The 15391-nt window shown below is 45.4% G+C and overlaps 1 protein-coding gene across 1 annotated transcript in view; it reads right to left on the reverse strand.

Moving 5' to 3' along the window:
* LOC144160143 (uncharacterized) overlaps positions 1-14680 on the reverse strand; it is a 50048-nt gene extending 35368 nt beyond the window's left edge. The window contains exon 1 of the mRNA XM_077691742.1: positions 14296-14680. Coding sequence (XP_077547868.1) covers positions 14296-14375 — 80 coding nt within the window. The 5' untranslated portion in view covers positions 14376-14680. The remainder of the gene's footprint in view (positions 1-14295) is intronic.
* Positions 14681-15391: the final 711 nt, after the last annotated feature.

Here is a 15391-nt window from a genome sequence, read left to right on the forward strand (position 1 = left end):
ATTGTGCATCGATATAAACTTGCCAATCGCGATTTATATTTCATCGGTATGGCACCGTTAGACGCAGCAACATTAGACACTGGATTACACGCACGGGAGAATTGGGTAAACCCGACTGAAACGACAGGCGCTCCCAAACCGTTTGGACGAACTGAACTAGTTTTCAGCAAATCGTTTGGGGAAGCCACGGTCCACTGCAGCGAAAGGAGCATGATATGCGGGTCCGCAGCTGCCTTGTGGGTGGGCTTGGAGACCGAAGTCCCGCTGGCGGGTCACTTAGGCAAAGGTGCGACCACTTCGTTCCTGCTCCGTGGCGTGTAGGACAGACGGTTGCATTACGACGAGCTAAGCTTGTGCAATCGCACCTTGAACCGTGAATGCGTGAACGCGTTCGGTTTCCGGCTGGCATGTCTCTCGTCGCAGCAAAGCAGTCATGACCGTGACATTCCTCAGCCGACGTTGATGCCTTTCTGCCTGAACGCAAATATTCTTACGCGGGGTCACCACACCCGCAGCAGTAGCGCTAACTATCGGCACTCATTAGTTTCACGACGCACTACTTCGCTTTCCCTCTCCTAGAAGACAGCACCATCTGAATAGAGAATGTATAGGGAAGGATATAAGGTGCCTTCGTAGAGCTAAACAGGTGTTAGTAATAGCCCAGTTGGCAGAGCATCTCAACCTCCCGTTGCGGCCAGAGTGATCGTGGGCTCGAACCCTAGCGCCGCCGCATCAGTGGAACGTTTTCTGGCGATGTCGTTTCCGTGGTGGACATGAAGTCGGTGACGACTTGCTGCACCCCGGCATAAAACACTTCGGTGTTAAAATGCGACGCCTGAAGTATAAATTGGAGCAGGAATGGGCTGAAACCAAAAATTGAGTTTCAAGTGGCAAAAAACAACAACTAAAGTTTTATATGAATTAGGATATTTTGCGCTGTCCTCTTGAATAGCGAATGTCTACAACTTTTTTCTGTGGAAAATTACAAAAAAAATCAGAGAAGCTCACACTAACGCGTAAGACGTGAAAGTAGGGAAGCTGCACGCAGCCTTTACGACCAGCACGAAGGTATAAGTCCATGACTGCAGCCGATTTGCCCTTTCCTCGTTGCCGCAAATACCTTTAATCCAGTAATGTTGCTATATGTCTGAGCTTCTTTCACTTTTTGGAAGTGATAATCTAGGAGATCACCTTAGAGGGGCGTATATGATGACGTGTCTTTCGTTCCGAGCAAGTGTTGCGACGATTATGGTGAACGCTGGAGTTTTCCGATCTCCCTAAGTGGGCATGCTTGGCTTGACAAGCATGGGCAGGTGACGCCGGGCTGTCGGCGCAATGCACGCACACGCAAGGCCTCGGCATTTTTTTTGTTTAACTGACTGGTGGTCGCCGCAATCTTGACCATTCCCTCTGAGTATGCTTGGATTAAAAAAACATGCGCAGGGGACGCTGGGAGTTTTTCACGAGGCACGCACAGATGAGCAAAGGGCATTTTCTCGGCTTTGTTAACTGCTGTGCGCTCGCCGCTAGGCCCGGGCGAACGTTCGGCGGTCGCAATTTCTTCCCATTTTTAACTGCGAACACAAAAAAATTGGGCCCATCTCCCCGCGAGGGGGACTCGAGTAAATGCGTCGCATAGGGGGTGGGTGTATTGCGTTAACCTTTAGTGTTTGGGGAGTTGGTGGTAGTGAATGCGTTGTATCAGCAGCTTCTTGACGTAGTTTGAATGAGTCAAGGCTATAAGGCGCGTTCGTAGCCTCCCATTCTGTATCGGCTTTGTGGCGCAGTGGGTAGAGCACCATGTACATTGCGTTCCGCCCGCAGGGTCGAGGGATCGAAACCAGGCGCCGGATAGTATTTTTTTATATAGTGTAGGGGGAGGGGTGCGGACTAATACTACGGACGTCAACGCGGGTGACATCGTGAGTTACTGAAATACTCTGCATTTAAAATTACGATTTGCTAAACACCTTAGGTGTTAAAATTGTTGTTCTTTTAACATTTGAACAATTTAAACAAAAATTATGAGCCCTTCATCTTGCTATCGTAACGTTGTAAGTTTTAAATGCAGAGCATTTCAGTAACTCACGATATCACCCGCGTTGACGTCCGTAGGCGTCCGTAGTCGTAGTCCGCACCCCTCCCCCTACACTATATAAAAAAAATACTATCCGGCGCCTGGTTTCGTTCCCTCGACCCTGCGGGCGGAACGCAATGTACATGGTGCTCTACCCACTGCGCCACAAAGCCGACACAGAATGGGAGGCTACGAACACGCCTTATATCCTTGACTCATTCAAATTACTGCTGACGAGCGCTCTCTCGTCAGCAGTTGCCACAAGTGCAACAACATTAACGTAACGCAAACTACTTAACGTCGTGCGCCCCCGGAAATGCTCTGCATTTGATCGTGCCCCTCGCGAGGGGGATGTTTCACTGCGTCGCCATGCGAACAGTTTGCCATTCTAGTTTAAGAACTGATTTCACTGAGCAATGTACCACTTATGCTAGAAAAATGAAAAACACATTGAAGCGAGATTTTCAGCTCGTTGATGCGTATACCGTATTTACTCGCATAATGATCGCACTCGCGTATTGATCGCACCCCTGTAGTTCATCGTCAAAATACGTCGTTTTTATGATCGCACCCTGGAACTTGCCGCAGCCATATGTCGTATGTGTGCCAAGTTTGATGACGATGGTCGTGCTAACTTAGTTTCCTCCTCTTTCAAAGCGGGCATGGCTACGTTATTGCCGCGGAGTTGATGATATTAGCGATATCGGCAAGCATGAGTTCATTATTGGTGCGGAAGAAACTCTGACTAAACGCACATAATACACCTTTGAGACATAAAAACGCACTCGGCTTTTTGTGTCGGCAGCCGTGTCTTGATATCCCACACTGTGACAGCAGCAGCCACTTATTGGTCTTCCTGTTCTCACCTCACAGCAAACACGTTCCGGTGCGTTCCGTCATTCCGTAATTCCGGCGCGTTCCGTAATGAAAAACCTGCATTTTGTTCACTCGGTGGTCATTCGGTGGTCGGTGGAGTTAGGTTTTTATTTGTAATGTTTATTATGTCCATGAGACTTATCGGAAATATTGACCTGCAACTTGCGTTTTCTGTGCTCAAACATTGTTCTCAAAAAATTTACCTCGCGTAATGATCGCACCCCTAAATTTTCATCATAATTTTGGAAAAAAAATGCGATCATTACGCGAGTAAATACGGTAATTGTTTGTGTCGCCAGCATCGCTCAGAAACCTATCATTAACAAAATTGAATGGGAAATGGGTTCATTGTAACGTAGCAAAAAAAGACAAAACTCGATGGAAAAGATGTACACGCGTTAACGCAGCGCTCGTGTGCTTTGATCCTCTCTACCTCCGCTAGATAAATAATAAGTGAAAGTTGGGCTTTTAATTGAAACCCTGTCAAGTTTTTGTCTCTAGTCAGGAGAGTATTAGCGTTCATTAGAGGCTGCAGTAAATGGCCGCTGGAAGAATATGGCGAAAACACTGCAAAAGGCAAATTTTTTTTTCTGCGCTGTGATCAACGTTTGTTCGAAGGCACGAATAAAGCGAACGCGTTTTCTGAAAATTTCATCCAACAAAGAGGTAATATACAAACCATCCCAGGGAAACACTACTTTGAACTATTTTGCATTTTCAATGCACACTTTCGTCTTATAGTTTTCCTTGCACTGCGAATTAAAAACGGAGCTACAACTCCCATCGAGAACAGCTCAACGATAGAACAGACTAAAGCAGATTTATAACCTCTATTCTCAAGAAAAACGTGTTGTGAAATCTCCGAAGTGAGAATTGATACGACGTAAGCGTTCTTTACAGCAGTCTATCTCAGCACTTACACGTGCATATCCGCAGCTAAGCTGCTTAATGATTAGAAGCCACCTTTTAGGAAGCACCACAAAAACCGACACATCCGCACTGCTGTGTACCCTACTGTGTACATCCGCACTGTACATCAGCAGTGTACATCCGCACTGCTGTGCACTGCTGTGTACCAAAATCTAGGCGAACCTCACCTTCACGTTACCGGACTTCTTTTATAGTGATGTGACTACGGTTATTTCTGTGGTTCCTGTGCTCCAGGTTTCATGCATGATGTCGCGTGTTACGAACGGCCAGGCAAATTTATTTTGCTGACGAACCAAAAAATACCTAATTACTGAACTAACTAGACCATGTAAGATATAGGTGCCAAAAAGAAATTAAAATTGGTTTATTTATTTATACTTTCTGCTTGTTTCCCACTGCTTTATTGAGTTGTATGTTATATGTGTAATAACAGTGTCAGTGCTCTTATAGTGTAATTAGAGATGTACACAACCGCTAACGAAAACGTAGTTTTATATATGGTCTAGTCCGGCTCTTCTATTTATTGCAGACTCGTTTTTATTCTTCGTTATTTTCGGAAAATTGAGTAAAGTGTTTTCGTTCCCTTTGTTCACGCTACACATTGTATTTAAAACTTTTGCCATAACGCCCATTGTCTGCTGCATATTATGCATCATCTTATCCACAATGTATTCGGAGGTCCCCCCGACAGTTCTTACTCTGGGACCTCCTCATGTACTCCGCTTATCTGTACATTTATATGTATGCTTACCCTCCAATAAACTTTAATAAACTTCAAAACGCCTAATAAACTTAGGCATTGAAACCACCTATTTTTGATTACAGAATCGTCAACTTTTTGTGCAGCTTTTATACCAAAACTTCGCTTGTTGCAAAAGGTTGCTCCTGCAAACACATTGTTGCTCGAACTCAACGGCGCTCAGTCACGCAGGTGCAAATGTATAAAGCGTAATTAGTGCAGGGCGGCAGTAACTATTTTCTCGGGGCGTTTACACCGTCACGCTTGGAGCCAGCGCTCTTCGTTTGACAACACTCCGTTATTATGAATGCACATTGAGAGATATCCAGCAGTATTTGCGCTCCAACACGAAACAAAAGCGGCTTTGGCGAACAAACGTTGCATCCGAGCCTTTTTTGAGCGTTGTCAACGCCCACATGTTGTCCATGGCTTAGAAGGAATTCTATTCACTTGTTTGGAGTACAGATACGAACAGTTTCCAATATACCTCTAGGCGCCTTAACTATGTAGCTCATAAAAAATAGTGTTTATTTTTGCAGCAAATGTTTTCGTCTCTCCTTACATCTTCCGATAAAACTAAAAACAAACATCAGGACAGCGTGGACCATTAGTTACATCAGCGCTAGAAAACCCCGATAGAAAACAACGAAAAAGACAAGAGTAGACACGCGCGAGCAAAACTTCGTTGTCGCAGCATTCTCTGGTGTACTCATGCTGCAGACGCACCAATCCTAACACAACAGGACATTTATTGTTCTTTCCACGCGGAGCCTTGAGTATGCCTGACGGTGCATGCCATCTTGGGGAAGCGGTTTCTCGCTCTTATTAGACGGAATCCGGGACCAAGGGTTCGTTACGTCTGCCTGGAACAGTGTTTTTAGGAGGGGGTGGGATTTAGGTAGCAAAACAAGCCGAGCTGGAATAAAGGGAGTGCGCATTTTTTTGTTGTAATTGAGCACATCTGTTTGTCATGTTACCCATCCTATGAATTGCCCGTACGAGATCATGGCTATATTGTAAAATTCCGCTGCATTACTGGACGCTGCATGCATTCGGGGACTTTCGACGGCTAACGGCAATCGGAGCGTGCACTTAGCCAAATTAACTTAGCAGCGGAGAAGCCGACTTTCGATTATCTGATCGCCAGGGTCGCAAAGAAGTTGCAGCATTGGGAAGTCGTCGTTGCTATCAGCTCACTAATGTGGCGGTGACAGTAGCATACAACTTCTCCTCCTCTGCCTTCTTTGTCCACGTGAACGCTAGCCTGTTCTCAGCTAGCCAGAGTGCGGTCATTCCTGGAACCAATTTATTAGACACCAGACGGAACGCTGCTTAACAACAATAGCGACATTTCTATAAACAGATGGGAAAGGGACAAGTAAGAAGAAGGCAAAAGGTTCTTTAAGACTCTCTATGGTCCGTACCGTTTCAGGGTGTTAATGGCGTCCTGGCAGCGTCGTTCTTCCGCATGTGACTCAAACGTAAGAATTCTGTCAGGCTTAGGGTGATGTAATGACACGTTTGAAACAACTCAAAGGAGCTGTAGAGAGCGCCAGCACGTTATTATCAGAATAATTGTTCTAAATAAGGTTTTTCTGGAATATTAGGGAGCGTTTACCTGATTTTTGCAGTTTTCTTCCGTGGAAGCTTAAAGAAAGGTTATTGTAGTTCCTGTCATGTCGCAGTTGCTAGTCTGTATTTTCTTCCGTTATTGTCCGACAATAACATTGAGCTCGGTAATCGTGCCGCTATTTTTTTTCCAGTATTCAGATATTCTTCTCTCCTAATTTCTGGTTTCCGTTTCACAATTTACTGCGTGTTGTCCTTAAACGGGGGCGTTACGGCTCGCACAAATTTGGATGGAAATCTTCGTATTCAGTTTCTAATTTATATTAACGACCTCCCATCTCGCGTGCGTTTTTCTATTAACCTCTTCGCAGATGACTGTGTCATTTATCGTGAAATAAGAAACGCTAACGAATCCCTACCGCTTCAGTCAGACCTAAACGCTGTATCTTCATGGTGCAGCGAATGGCTGATGACTTTGAACATCACCAAATGCAAGTAATGCATGTACCACGCACCAATACGCCTTCATGAACGTATACCCTACAGCAACATACTCTTGACGTCGTAAGTTCTTACAAGTACCTAGGAGTCTACATTTCAAATAATCTTTCATGGGATCCACCCGTTACGTAAGTACGTATCAAACAATGCAAACCGCGTATTAGGATACTTGAAGCGCAACTTTTCATCAGTCTCTTCTAGCATCAAGCTACAACTCTACTAAACGCTCATTCGCTCAAAGCTAGAGTATGCGGTTTCAATATAGGACCCAGCCTACGAATTTCTAGTTACAGGGGTAGAAGCAATCCAGAACCGCTCGGCTCGTTTCATACTGCCTATCATCGTACTGCTATTGTCTCTTATATAAAATCAGCATTGCTTCTGCCTAACGTGTCATGGCACCGCAAGATCTTCCGATTATCTTTGTTTAACAAAATTTATTTCCCCGCGCATCTTCACGATTTTCTTTTATCAGCCCCATCTTACATATCCCGCCGTGTCGATCATCGCTACAAAGTTGCGCCGCTCCCCTGCAAAACAAACGCCCTTAGTCATTCATTTTTACCCCGCACGGTGAGTTAATGGAATTGCCCTCCCGAACCGCTAGTGTCAATACATGATATGTAGCAAGTTATTCAAAGCTGCCCCTCTTGCGCATTTCGCTGATTCCTCATAGGTCTGGATTTCATGTTTAGAACGGTGAATATTTTCTTGATTGTTTTGGACATAGTCTTATGTCCGCATTATATGCTGTGCTACTTGTGTATTGTACAATTTTTCCCCACTCCCCTTTGTGATGTCCTCAGTGACACTGAGGGTATTTGAAAATAAATAAATAAATAAATAAATAAATAAATAAATAAATAAATAAATAAATAAATAAATAAATAAATAAATAAATAAATAAATAAATAAATAAATAAATAAACTGTGAGAAGGAACGCCTTTTTCATTGCCGCAGAAGTGATATGTCTCATCGCTGTGCGTATATTTTGTTCTGAAGTAATTCCTCCCAGGACAGCCTTTCAACAGGTTGGAACAACAGTGGCTACCCTCGAAAGAACGTGGAAGTTCTTGTTTACCTTATTTTGGGCTGTCTTTGTAATTTTACTTTTTCTTGCCTAGAGTAATCTTAAAAGCTGTGCCAGTCTGGCGCAAGAGATCTTTTTGCACTGGATAAAAAATGGTCTCAACGACGACTCAAGAAGGACGTGTCTACTTTGAGGTCCCAGGTTGTAGCCCATAAAGCTGAATAGCCTGTAGCTCGAAACTCGTGCACTTCAAATCTACTCAGAACTACCGACGACGTTCGGTGTAGCGAATACCACGGTAATCTAAGTAAATCTCAGGCAATCTTGGAAATGGCAGAGCGAAGCGAACGCTTCCTACGGGCGGGTTAGGAGGAGTGCTACGCTTGTAATGGCATGGCGCTTTCGTAATGCAGCGTTTTATGGCTCGTGTGAGGATCACGTATTTAGGTGAAAGTGTAACCGGCTTAAAGCTGGACGAAGCACTTTTGCATTCTGGCCGGGTCTAGTTTATTGTGGTTTTATCTTCCGAAGCGGCAGAAATGTTGGGGGGTACGTATGAACGATATCGCTTCCTAAATTTGAAACATTACAGGTATTCAGTGCAATGCACTTCTTAAGCGACCCTGAACCTGCGTCCACCGGCGATGTCCGCGCACGTGGAGATGGGCGCGCGCAGCCTGGCCGCTGACATGGCACATACCCACGTGGGGGATTGGCCAAGAATCGGGCGTGAGAAGGGCTAATGCACCTGCTTAAAGGAGTACTGACACGAAATTTCAAAGCTGAGATCCGCTCTAGCAATCAAGTACAACGACAACACAAATAGGTGTCTGTGAATAAATGCATCTTTCTTTCTTTGTAGTTGAGTGTGTGTGTGTGATCTCTCTTTCGCGAACATTACCGAACCGTGCAAATTCAACTCGCGCATTCGCACTTTCACATTCTTCCCCTCGGGGAAATGCGGGGAATTTTTTACGTTAGTGGTACTGCTTAATGGCTATTTGAAAGCTAGAGTGTACTGCTGATTCAAAATTTAACGACCTTGCAAAAGGCACCAATACAGACATTTCTTTTGCCTAAAACAAAACTTTGCGTAAGCTCGATACCGTATTGCTTGCGGAGAACCTGTTTTATTTGTTATTTCTTAGGTGCATACCGCACGGAGTGTTTGTGTCGGTGGTTGACCGTGATAAAAAAGTTCCGAAGTTTTATAAATCCATGGTTAGTAGCTTTAATCCGAGGAATTCTATCGAGATTTGTACAGTAGCCTTGACATCCAGGATAATGCGGAACGAGACAGTAGTTCAGAGGAGATAGACATCCCACCAGTAAATACTGAAGAAGCAAAGGAGGCTTTGAATGAAATGCAAGGGGGCAGAGAAGTTGGTGAGGATAAGATAACCCCAGACCTCTTGAAGGGTTGCAGGCAAATCGTACTTGAAAAACTGGCAAACCTGTATACGCAATGCCTAATGACCGCAATGGTACCGGAATCTCGGAAGAACGCGAACATCATACTAATCCATAAGAAACGTGACATGAAGGACTTGAAAAATCACAGGCCAATCAGCTTACTGTCAGTCGTCTACAATGTACTTAAAAAGGTATTCAGTTAGAGAATTTCTGCCACTTTATATTTTTGTAAACTTAATCAACAAGCACGGTTTCGGAAAGGCTAATCAACAAGCGACCATGTTCACACGATCAATCAAGTGATAGAGAAGTGCGCTGACAATACTGAACCCCTATATATAGCCTTCATAGATTATGAGCAAGCATTTCACTCGGTCGAAACCTCAGTAGTCATTGAGACACTGCGGAATCAGGGTGTAGACGAGCATTACGTTATTTATTTATTTATTTATTTATTTATTATACCTTACAGGCCCATTGAAGAGCATTGAGTAAAGGGGGTTACATTTTTGAAAGAAAAATAAGAAAAATTATGGGGAAAAAGAAGAAAAGACAAGTACACAATATAAAGTTTGGATGATATCCACAATGAGTACACAGCTACCATCGTCCTCCATAAGGAGAGCAGTAAAATACATATAAGGAAGGGGGTATGTCAAGGAGACAATCTCTCAAATCTTATTCACAGTATTTATACAAGAGGTATTAAGAACATCGGATTGGGAACAGGTAGGAGTAAGGGTTAATGTGGAATACCTCAATAACCTCAGATTTGCTGTTGACGTTGTCTTGCTAACTAACTCGGGGACGAATTGCATAGCATGCTTACCGCACTGGACGCGCAGAGTAGAACCGTGGGCCAGAATATTATTATGCAGATATCTAAAATATTGCTCATTAACCTCGCCTCGGGAGAGCACAACGGTTTGATATATGTGGCGAGGCAATGGAAGTGGTAAGCGAGTACATACACTTAGGCCAACTAGGGACCACGGAATCCAGCCATGAGGAAGAGATAATAAGAGGATAAGAATGGGGTGGAGCGCATTCTGGAGGCATTCTCAGATAATGAATGGCAGCCTACCATTGTCCCTGAACAAGAAAGTGTATAACAGCTTTATCTTACCGGTGCTCACCTACTGGGCAGAATCTTGGAGGCTCACCAAAAGGGTTCAAATTAAAGTAAGGACAACTCAGCGAGCAACAGAACGGAATATGATGGGTGAAACATTAAGGGACAAGAAAAGCGCGTAGTGGACCAGGGAACATACGCGGGTTAAGGACATATTAGTAGAATTTACGAAGAAGAAGCGTGTGTGGGCAGGGCATGTAATGCGAAGGCAAGATAACCGTTGGTCATTAGGGGTAACAGAACGATCCCTAGAGAGGGCAAGCGTGGCAGAGGACGGCAGAAAGTTAGGTGGGCAGTTGAGATCAAGAAGTTTGCGGGAATTATTTGGTCGCAGTTAGCACAGGACCGCGATAATTGGAGATGTACGGGAGAGGTCTTTGCCCTGGTGTGGACACAGATAGGCTGATGATGATGATAATTATCCTTCGGTAATGTCCTTTCAACTAGTTTTTTCTTGGTATCAGGAACCAACTCTAACACGAAAAGGCTGTGTTTACAAAGCTACCGCATGTTATGAGTTGATATGTTGTACCCCTGTCACACGGTCACTTTCAATCGCGATTGAAGTGAATCGCGATCGAGTTTTCGAGCGCGCTCGAAGCACTGCCGCTGCTACACGGCCCGTTTCAATCGAGATCGAAAAGTTGCACGGGTTGCATTCGTGTACGCCAGATGGCGCTAACAATGTACTTTTGGCCGGCGTCTGGTAACTTCGCGCGGTCGTAGGTATACGTAACTATGCAGATATTACCTCACGCTTATTTGGGTCAAGTTATTTGACACAATTTGTGGCGTTAGTTGAAGTTGTCACATTCTGTGCAATTACTGAGTGGGGACGAGAGTATCGCCGCTTTCTTTCGATCGCGCTTGGAAGCCTCGATCGCGCTTGAGAAACCAGGATTGAGTTCGAGCGGGATCGAGCTCGATCGCGATTGAAACTGCCGTGTAGCAGAGGCCCGATCCGGATTGAGCTCGATCCGGATCGACTCAATCGCGATTGAAAGTGCCCGTGTGACAGGGGTATTAGGAATGTGTGTGCAATGTATGTTTTCTGGTAATTCGAAGTCTCAATACGTTCCGAAACTCATTGCATATAAATAGTGAGTAAAACATAATTTATTCGAATGCGAGGTGCAATCTCCCCTAGGATTTTTCGAAAACAACAACTGAACGCCCCCTCTAATCGAAATCAACCGAACAAACTGATCGGCCCACTCTCCAAAGGGGGAACTGTCATCAGCGAAGTGTACCGACAAACTAGATAACGATGCGAGAAATTTATTTCACTAAATAGGAAACGGCTCACAATTGCCCTTGCCCAAAAGTGCTCGTGCAGTTCGCCCCCTTGCTAAGTGAGAAGTAAAACTTTTTTTTGCGAAACCACCGCCCTGGTTGTCTTCTGTATGCGTGGCATAGCAATAAAAGATGCAAAAACCCGCATTTGGTTACCATGCCAAACAGACGCACAGCAACACACGTCCGAATTTAGCCACCCGCTATCGCACATGGTGCATGACACCCGGAAGACGCCTTGCGGGAAAACGATTAGCGATGCAAGCTTGGGGCGTGGATGTAGATGACCATTCAGGCACAAGTCGGGGCCCAACTTCACGTATCTTTTCGAGCCTCACCTAACTGTTTTTCAGTTGCTCCGTGGGCGCATCGACGACTAACATGACTTCTCAAATTATGAGCCTACTAGCCAAAATTGCCACCTTAAAGGAGTCCTGAAATACCTTCCGGTGATACATGGATGTAGATATACCCAAATAAAGCAATGTATTAGCGGTCATTTCATGCAACAGTTTTGTTAAAGCGGTGAGTGTTTGCTGAGGAATTGTAAATAAAATCCGCCCATTGTCGCCGCGGCCCGTTTTCTCCTCTCCTCGCCATTCTCCTCGTTGTTGACGGCGCGCCAGTGTTTCCTCCCGTAATGCCTCTCTCCTCAAAGGTGCCGACTCCAGCCATTTCCGGTTTTGTACTTCGATGACTGCACGGTGAGGGTATAGTGAACTACAGTAAAAACCGCTTATATCGAACAGCGCGAGGATTGTAAAAAATCGTTCGATATAGCAAAAATTCGATATAGAAAGTGAAGCAAAAAAAAGCCTACATGAAAGCAATCTTGCCGACGGAGTCACGAGCTAACGCTGAGCTCTTACCAACCGACAGTTCACTATTGATACCACACTTTCTCGGAAAGAAAACAATAATGTATTGAGGCGGAAGAACTGCGTGAGTGTAGCCTGCTTCTTGGAGCACAACGCGTTGCTGGTGACTGCTTGCTCCACGATATCTAAAGCACAAGACCACTGCCCTCAGTGACACTGCAGTTTTGCCGTAGCAGGCCCATGGCAGTGATGGCTTCGCACGTGCTCGGAAGCGGCACGGAGTACTCGGCGTCTTCGACAGAGCGGAGACAAGCCTGGATACAAGCGAATACCGGTGAACCCAGTGAACCGAGCAAGTGCGGGCAGCGAGTGGCGCGGACTTGCATTTGGTTGACACCGCAGCCCGCAGGGCACAATGTGTCGCTTTCGGCTCCAACGGCATGCATGCGTGGAGGCTGCTGGTCCACTCTGCCACGGCTGGTTTGGACGCGCCCGAGCTCGCGCGGGAGTCGCAAGCGACACCCGCGCCACTGCTGCGCGCCGAAGTATTGCGGGAAAGCCTGCCGCATTCCTAAGGAGAGCGAAAAATTCCGCGCGGGAGAGTTCGATATAAAAAAGTTTTAAATGCATGTAATTTTTACCAGAATTATACAAGGGTTCGATATAGGCAATCATTCGATATATCTGTGTTCGATATAAGCGGGCTTTACTGCAAAAAGGCTCGCTAACTGCCTTCGACATGGTAAAAAGCGCACTAGACAGGGACACAAGAAGAGACAGTGACGTCAACTGAGGCTTTACCGACAGGAAACGCAACATTTATAGTTATGTTGCCTTTCCTGTCAGTAAAGCTTTATTTGAGGTCTGGCGATCGTCCCGTGTCACTGTCTCTTCTTCTGTCCCCGTCTAGTGCGCTTTTTACCAAGTTTAAGTCGTGTCACCATCTAGCCCAAATTTTTGCGTTGAATCGGTAACTGCTATCGGCGGCCCATAGAAGCTACAGGTTCAAGCAGCGGAAAACTGATGGCGACTTTTGCATTGGTAAGGAATGCCTTATCAGCCGCTCGGGGGAGATGGTGCAGGTCTTCTTTTATTTCAGGCAGCGCGCGCACTGCTTATTTGAAGAGCACAGCATCGCGTACCACCCCGCCGGTGCGGGGCCTTGTTTAAGATGTTGCGGTTATTCCTGCCGGCAGCAGCATGTCAACAAAAAATTTGAAAGCGGCAGAGAACGCGTGCACGGAACGCGTCGTATTGAACCACTTTATCAGTCACGATAAACGGCCTTCTTGGAAAGCCACCGATTAAACCAACGGCGCAATAAAGCAGGGTGCATGCGTGGTTTGACAATTGCACCCGGGGTTGTTAGGAGACGTGGTAAGAGAGCAAAAAGAAGGTAGATTTAGCTGAACACGACAGTGTATGTAAAAGCGTGCTGCAGGTAGCGTTAATTAAGCAAAGTTGCCGCCGCAACTCGCTGACGCTAAGCAGACGAAGCTGCTCTTCACCGGAAGTGCGACAAAAAGACACGAATAGCAGGACTTTGCTTCATGGCGCGCATGAGAGAATCGATGACAAACATGCGTGTAAGTGTCAGTGCCCAAAAATGCTCATGAAAGGATGGGAAAGGCGCGATAACCACTTAAGTGAAAGTGTGAGCTGTCCGCTACACGTAAAAAAGTTATACCTGGCACACACGACGCTGATCACCCAGCCTAAAGACTGTGCTTCTTCTATTAGTGTGCTGGGAATGCCTTTCCAGCCAATTTAATTCGTTGGTGACTAATAGTTTGTGAACGCGGCGTTCAGAGTTCAGATTATAACTTAGTGTGGGAATGCCCGGCTTCATCGGCATGTCGTGCAACCAACCAGCCTAAGTTCAATCTTTTGTCATCAATAGCATTTCTGAGTCTCACCTGGCACTCGTCTGCAGTTCTGCGGCCTCGAAGTTGTCGACCGGTTTCAAACTTCTGTTGTAGAACTCGTTGGATGCCATTGTCTACCGTTGCTTTGTATCGGCGACACTCTGTGGCTCCGCTTCGCCGTGTTCGCTTTCGAGGCAAGATCTGGCACAAGTGCCTCAAGGTCTGGTCCTATAGACAACTGATGACGTAACCATTGACATCAGCACTACTGCAGTGCGCCACTTCAAGATGAGTTTGGAAAATTGCTTCATATATTGAGCGGAAATATAAACGAGCGGGTAGTGACACCACAAGCATACGCGACGTGGGTTTAGCTCCTTAAGGTGCGTACAGTCGTGTGCGGGCACAGGGGCTACATAAATACACGGCACGGGTGTGCCGCTTGTAGCGCAGATTAGGGTAGGCGTGCTCTAACCACTCTAAAGGGAGTGCGGATACGAAGGAATATGTTGTGCCGCTCTTCAGTACACACTATGTTTGGATTAGCTTTTTTTTTCTTACGAGGCGAGACAGATGCCGATAAGGGTAGGTAATTTTTTTTCACATCAAACCGGAGAATGGCTGTCATGACGAAGACGAATGCCATGATTAGAACCCATCCTACCCAGCGCACTTATCTAGAGGCTGTGCCAATTTTTCATGTCGTTCAATTGACTTTGAATGGCAGGTATGAGGGAGGACGTATATTGGGTCTTGGTCGGTGACAGCCATAAATAGTAAAATATTATAGATCCCTTGGTCTCCAGGCCGGGTCAATTTTTGTTTATCTTCCTTTTCTATGTTTGTTATTTCTTTTTCTTTGAATTCCTACTCTTACTTTTTTCTCCAGTGACGAAAACAAAATTAGGCTTTGAACAGGTAATGTTTATTATATTTTGTAATGTTTTAATTGGGAGCTCAAGATCGGGCGCTAAGACGGAAAAATAGATCGGGCAGAAATAGTTTTCTCAGATGAGGGTGGGACGCCCTTTGGGATGTTCTGATGAAGAAAAATGTATGTGAAATGCCGAAGTTACATAATCAAAACTATGATGAAACTGTGAGAACGAAAGTTGAAGACTGGTACAGCAGGGCTGTTTTACCATGA

The sequence above is a fragment of the Haemaphysalis longicornis genome, unplaced genomic scaffold, assembly GCF_048455015.1.
Source record: "Haemaphysalis longicornis isolate Haplotype H1 unplaced genomic scaffold, Haemaphysalis longicornis Haplotype H1 scaffold_10, whole genome shotgun sequence".
NCBI lineage: Eukaryota > Metazoa > Arthropoda > Arachnida > Ixodida > Ixodidae > Haemaphysalis > Haemaphysalis longicornis.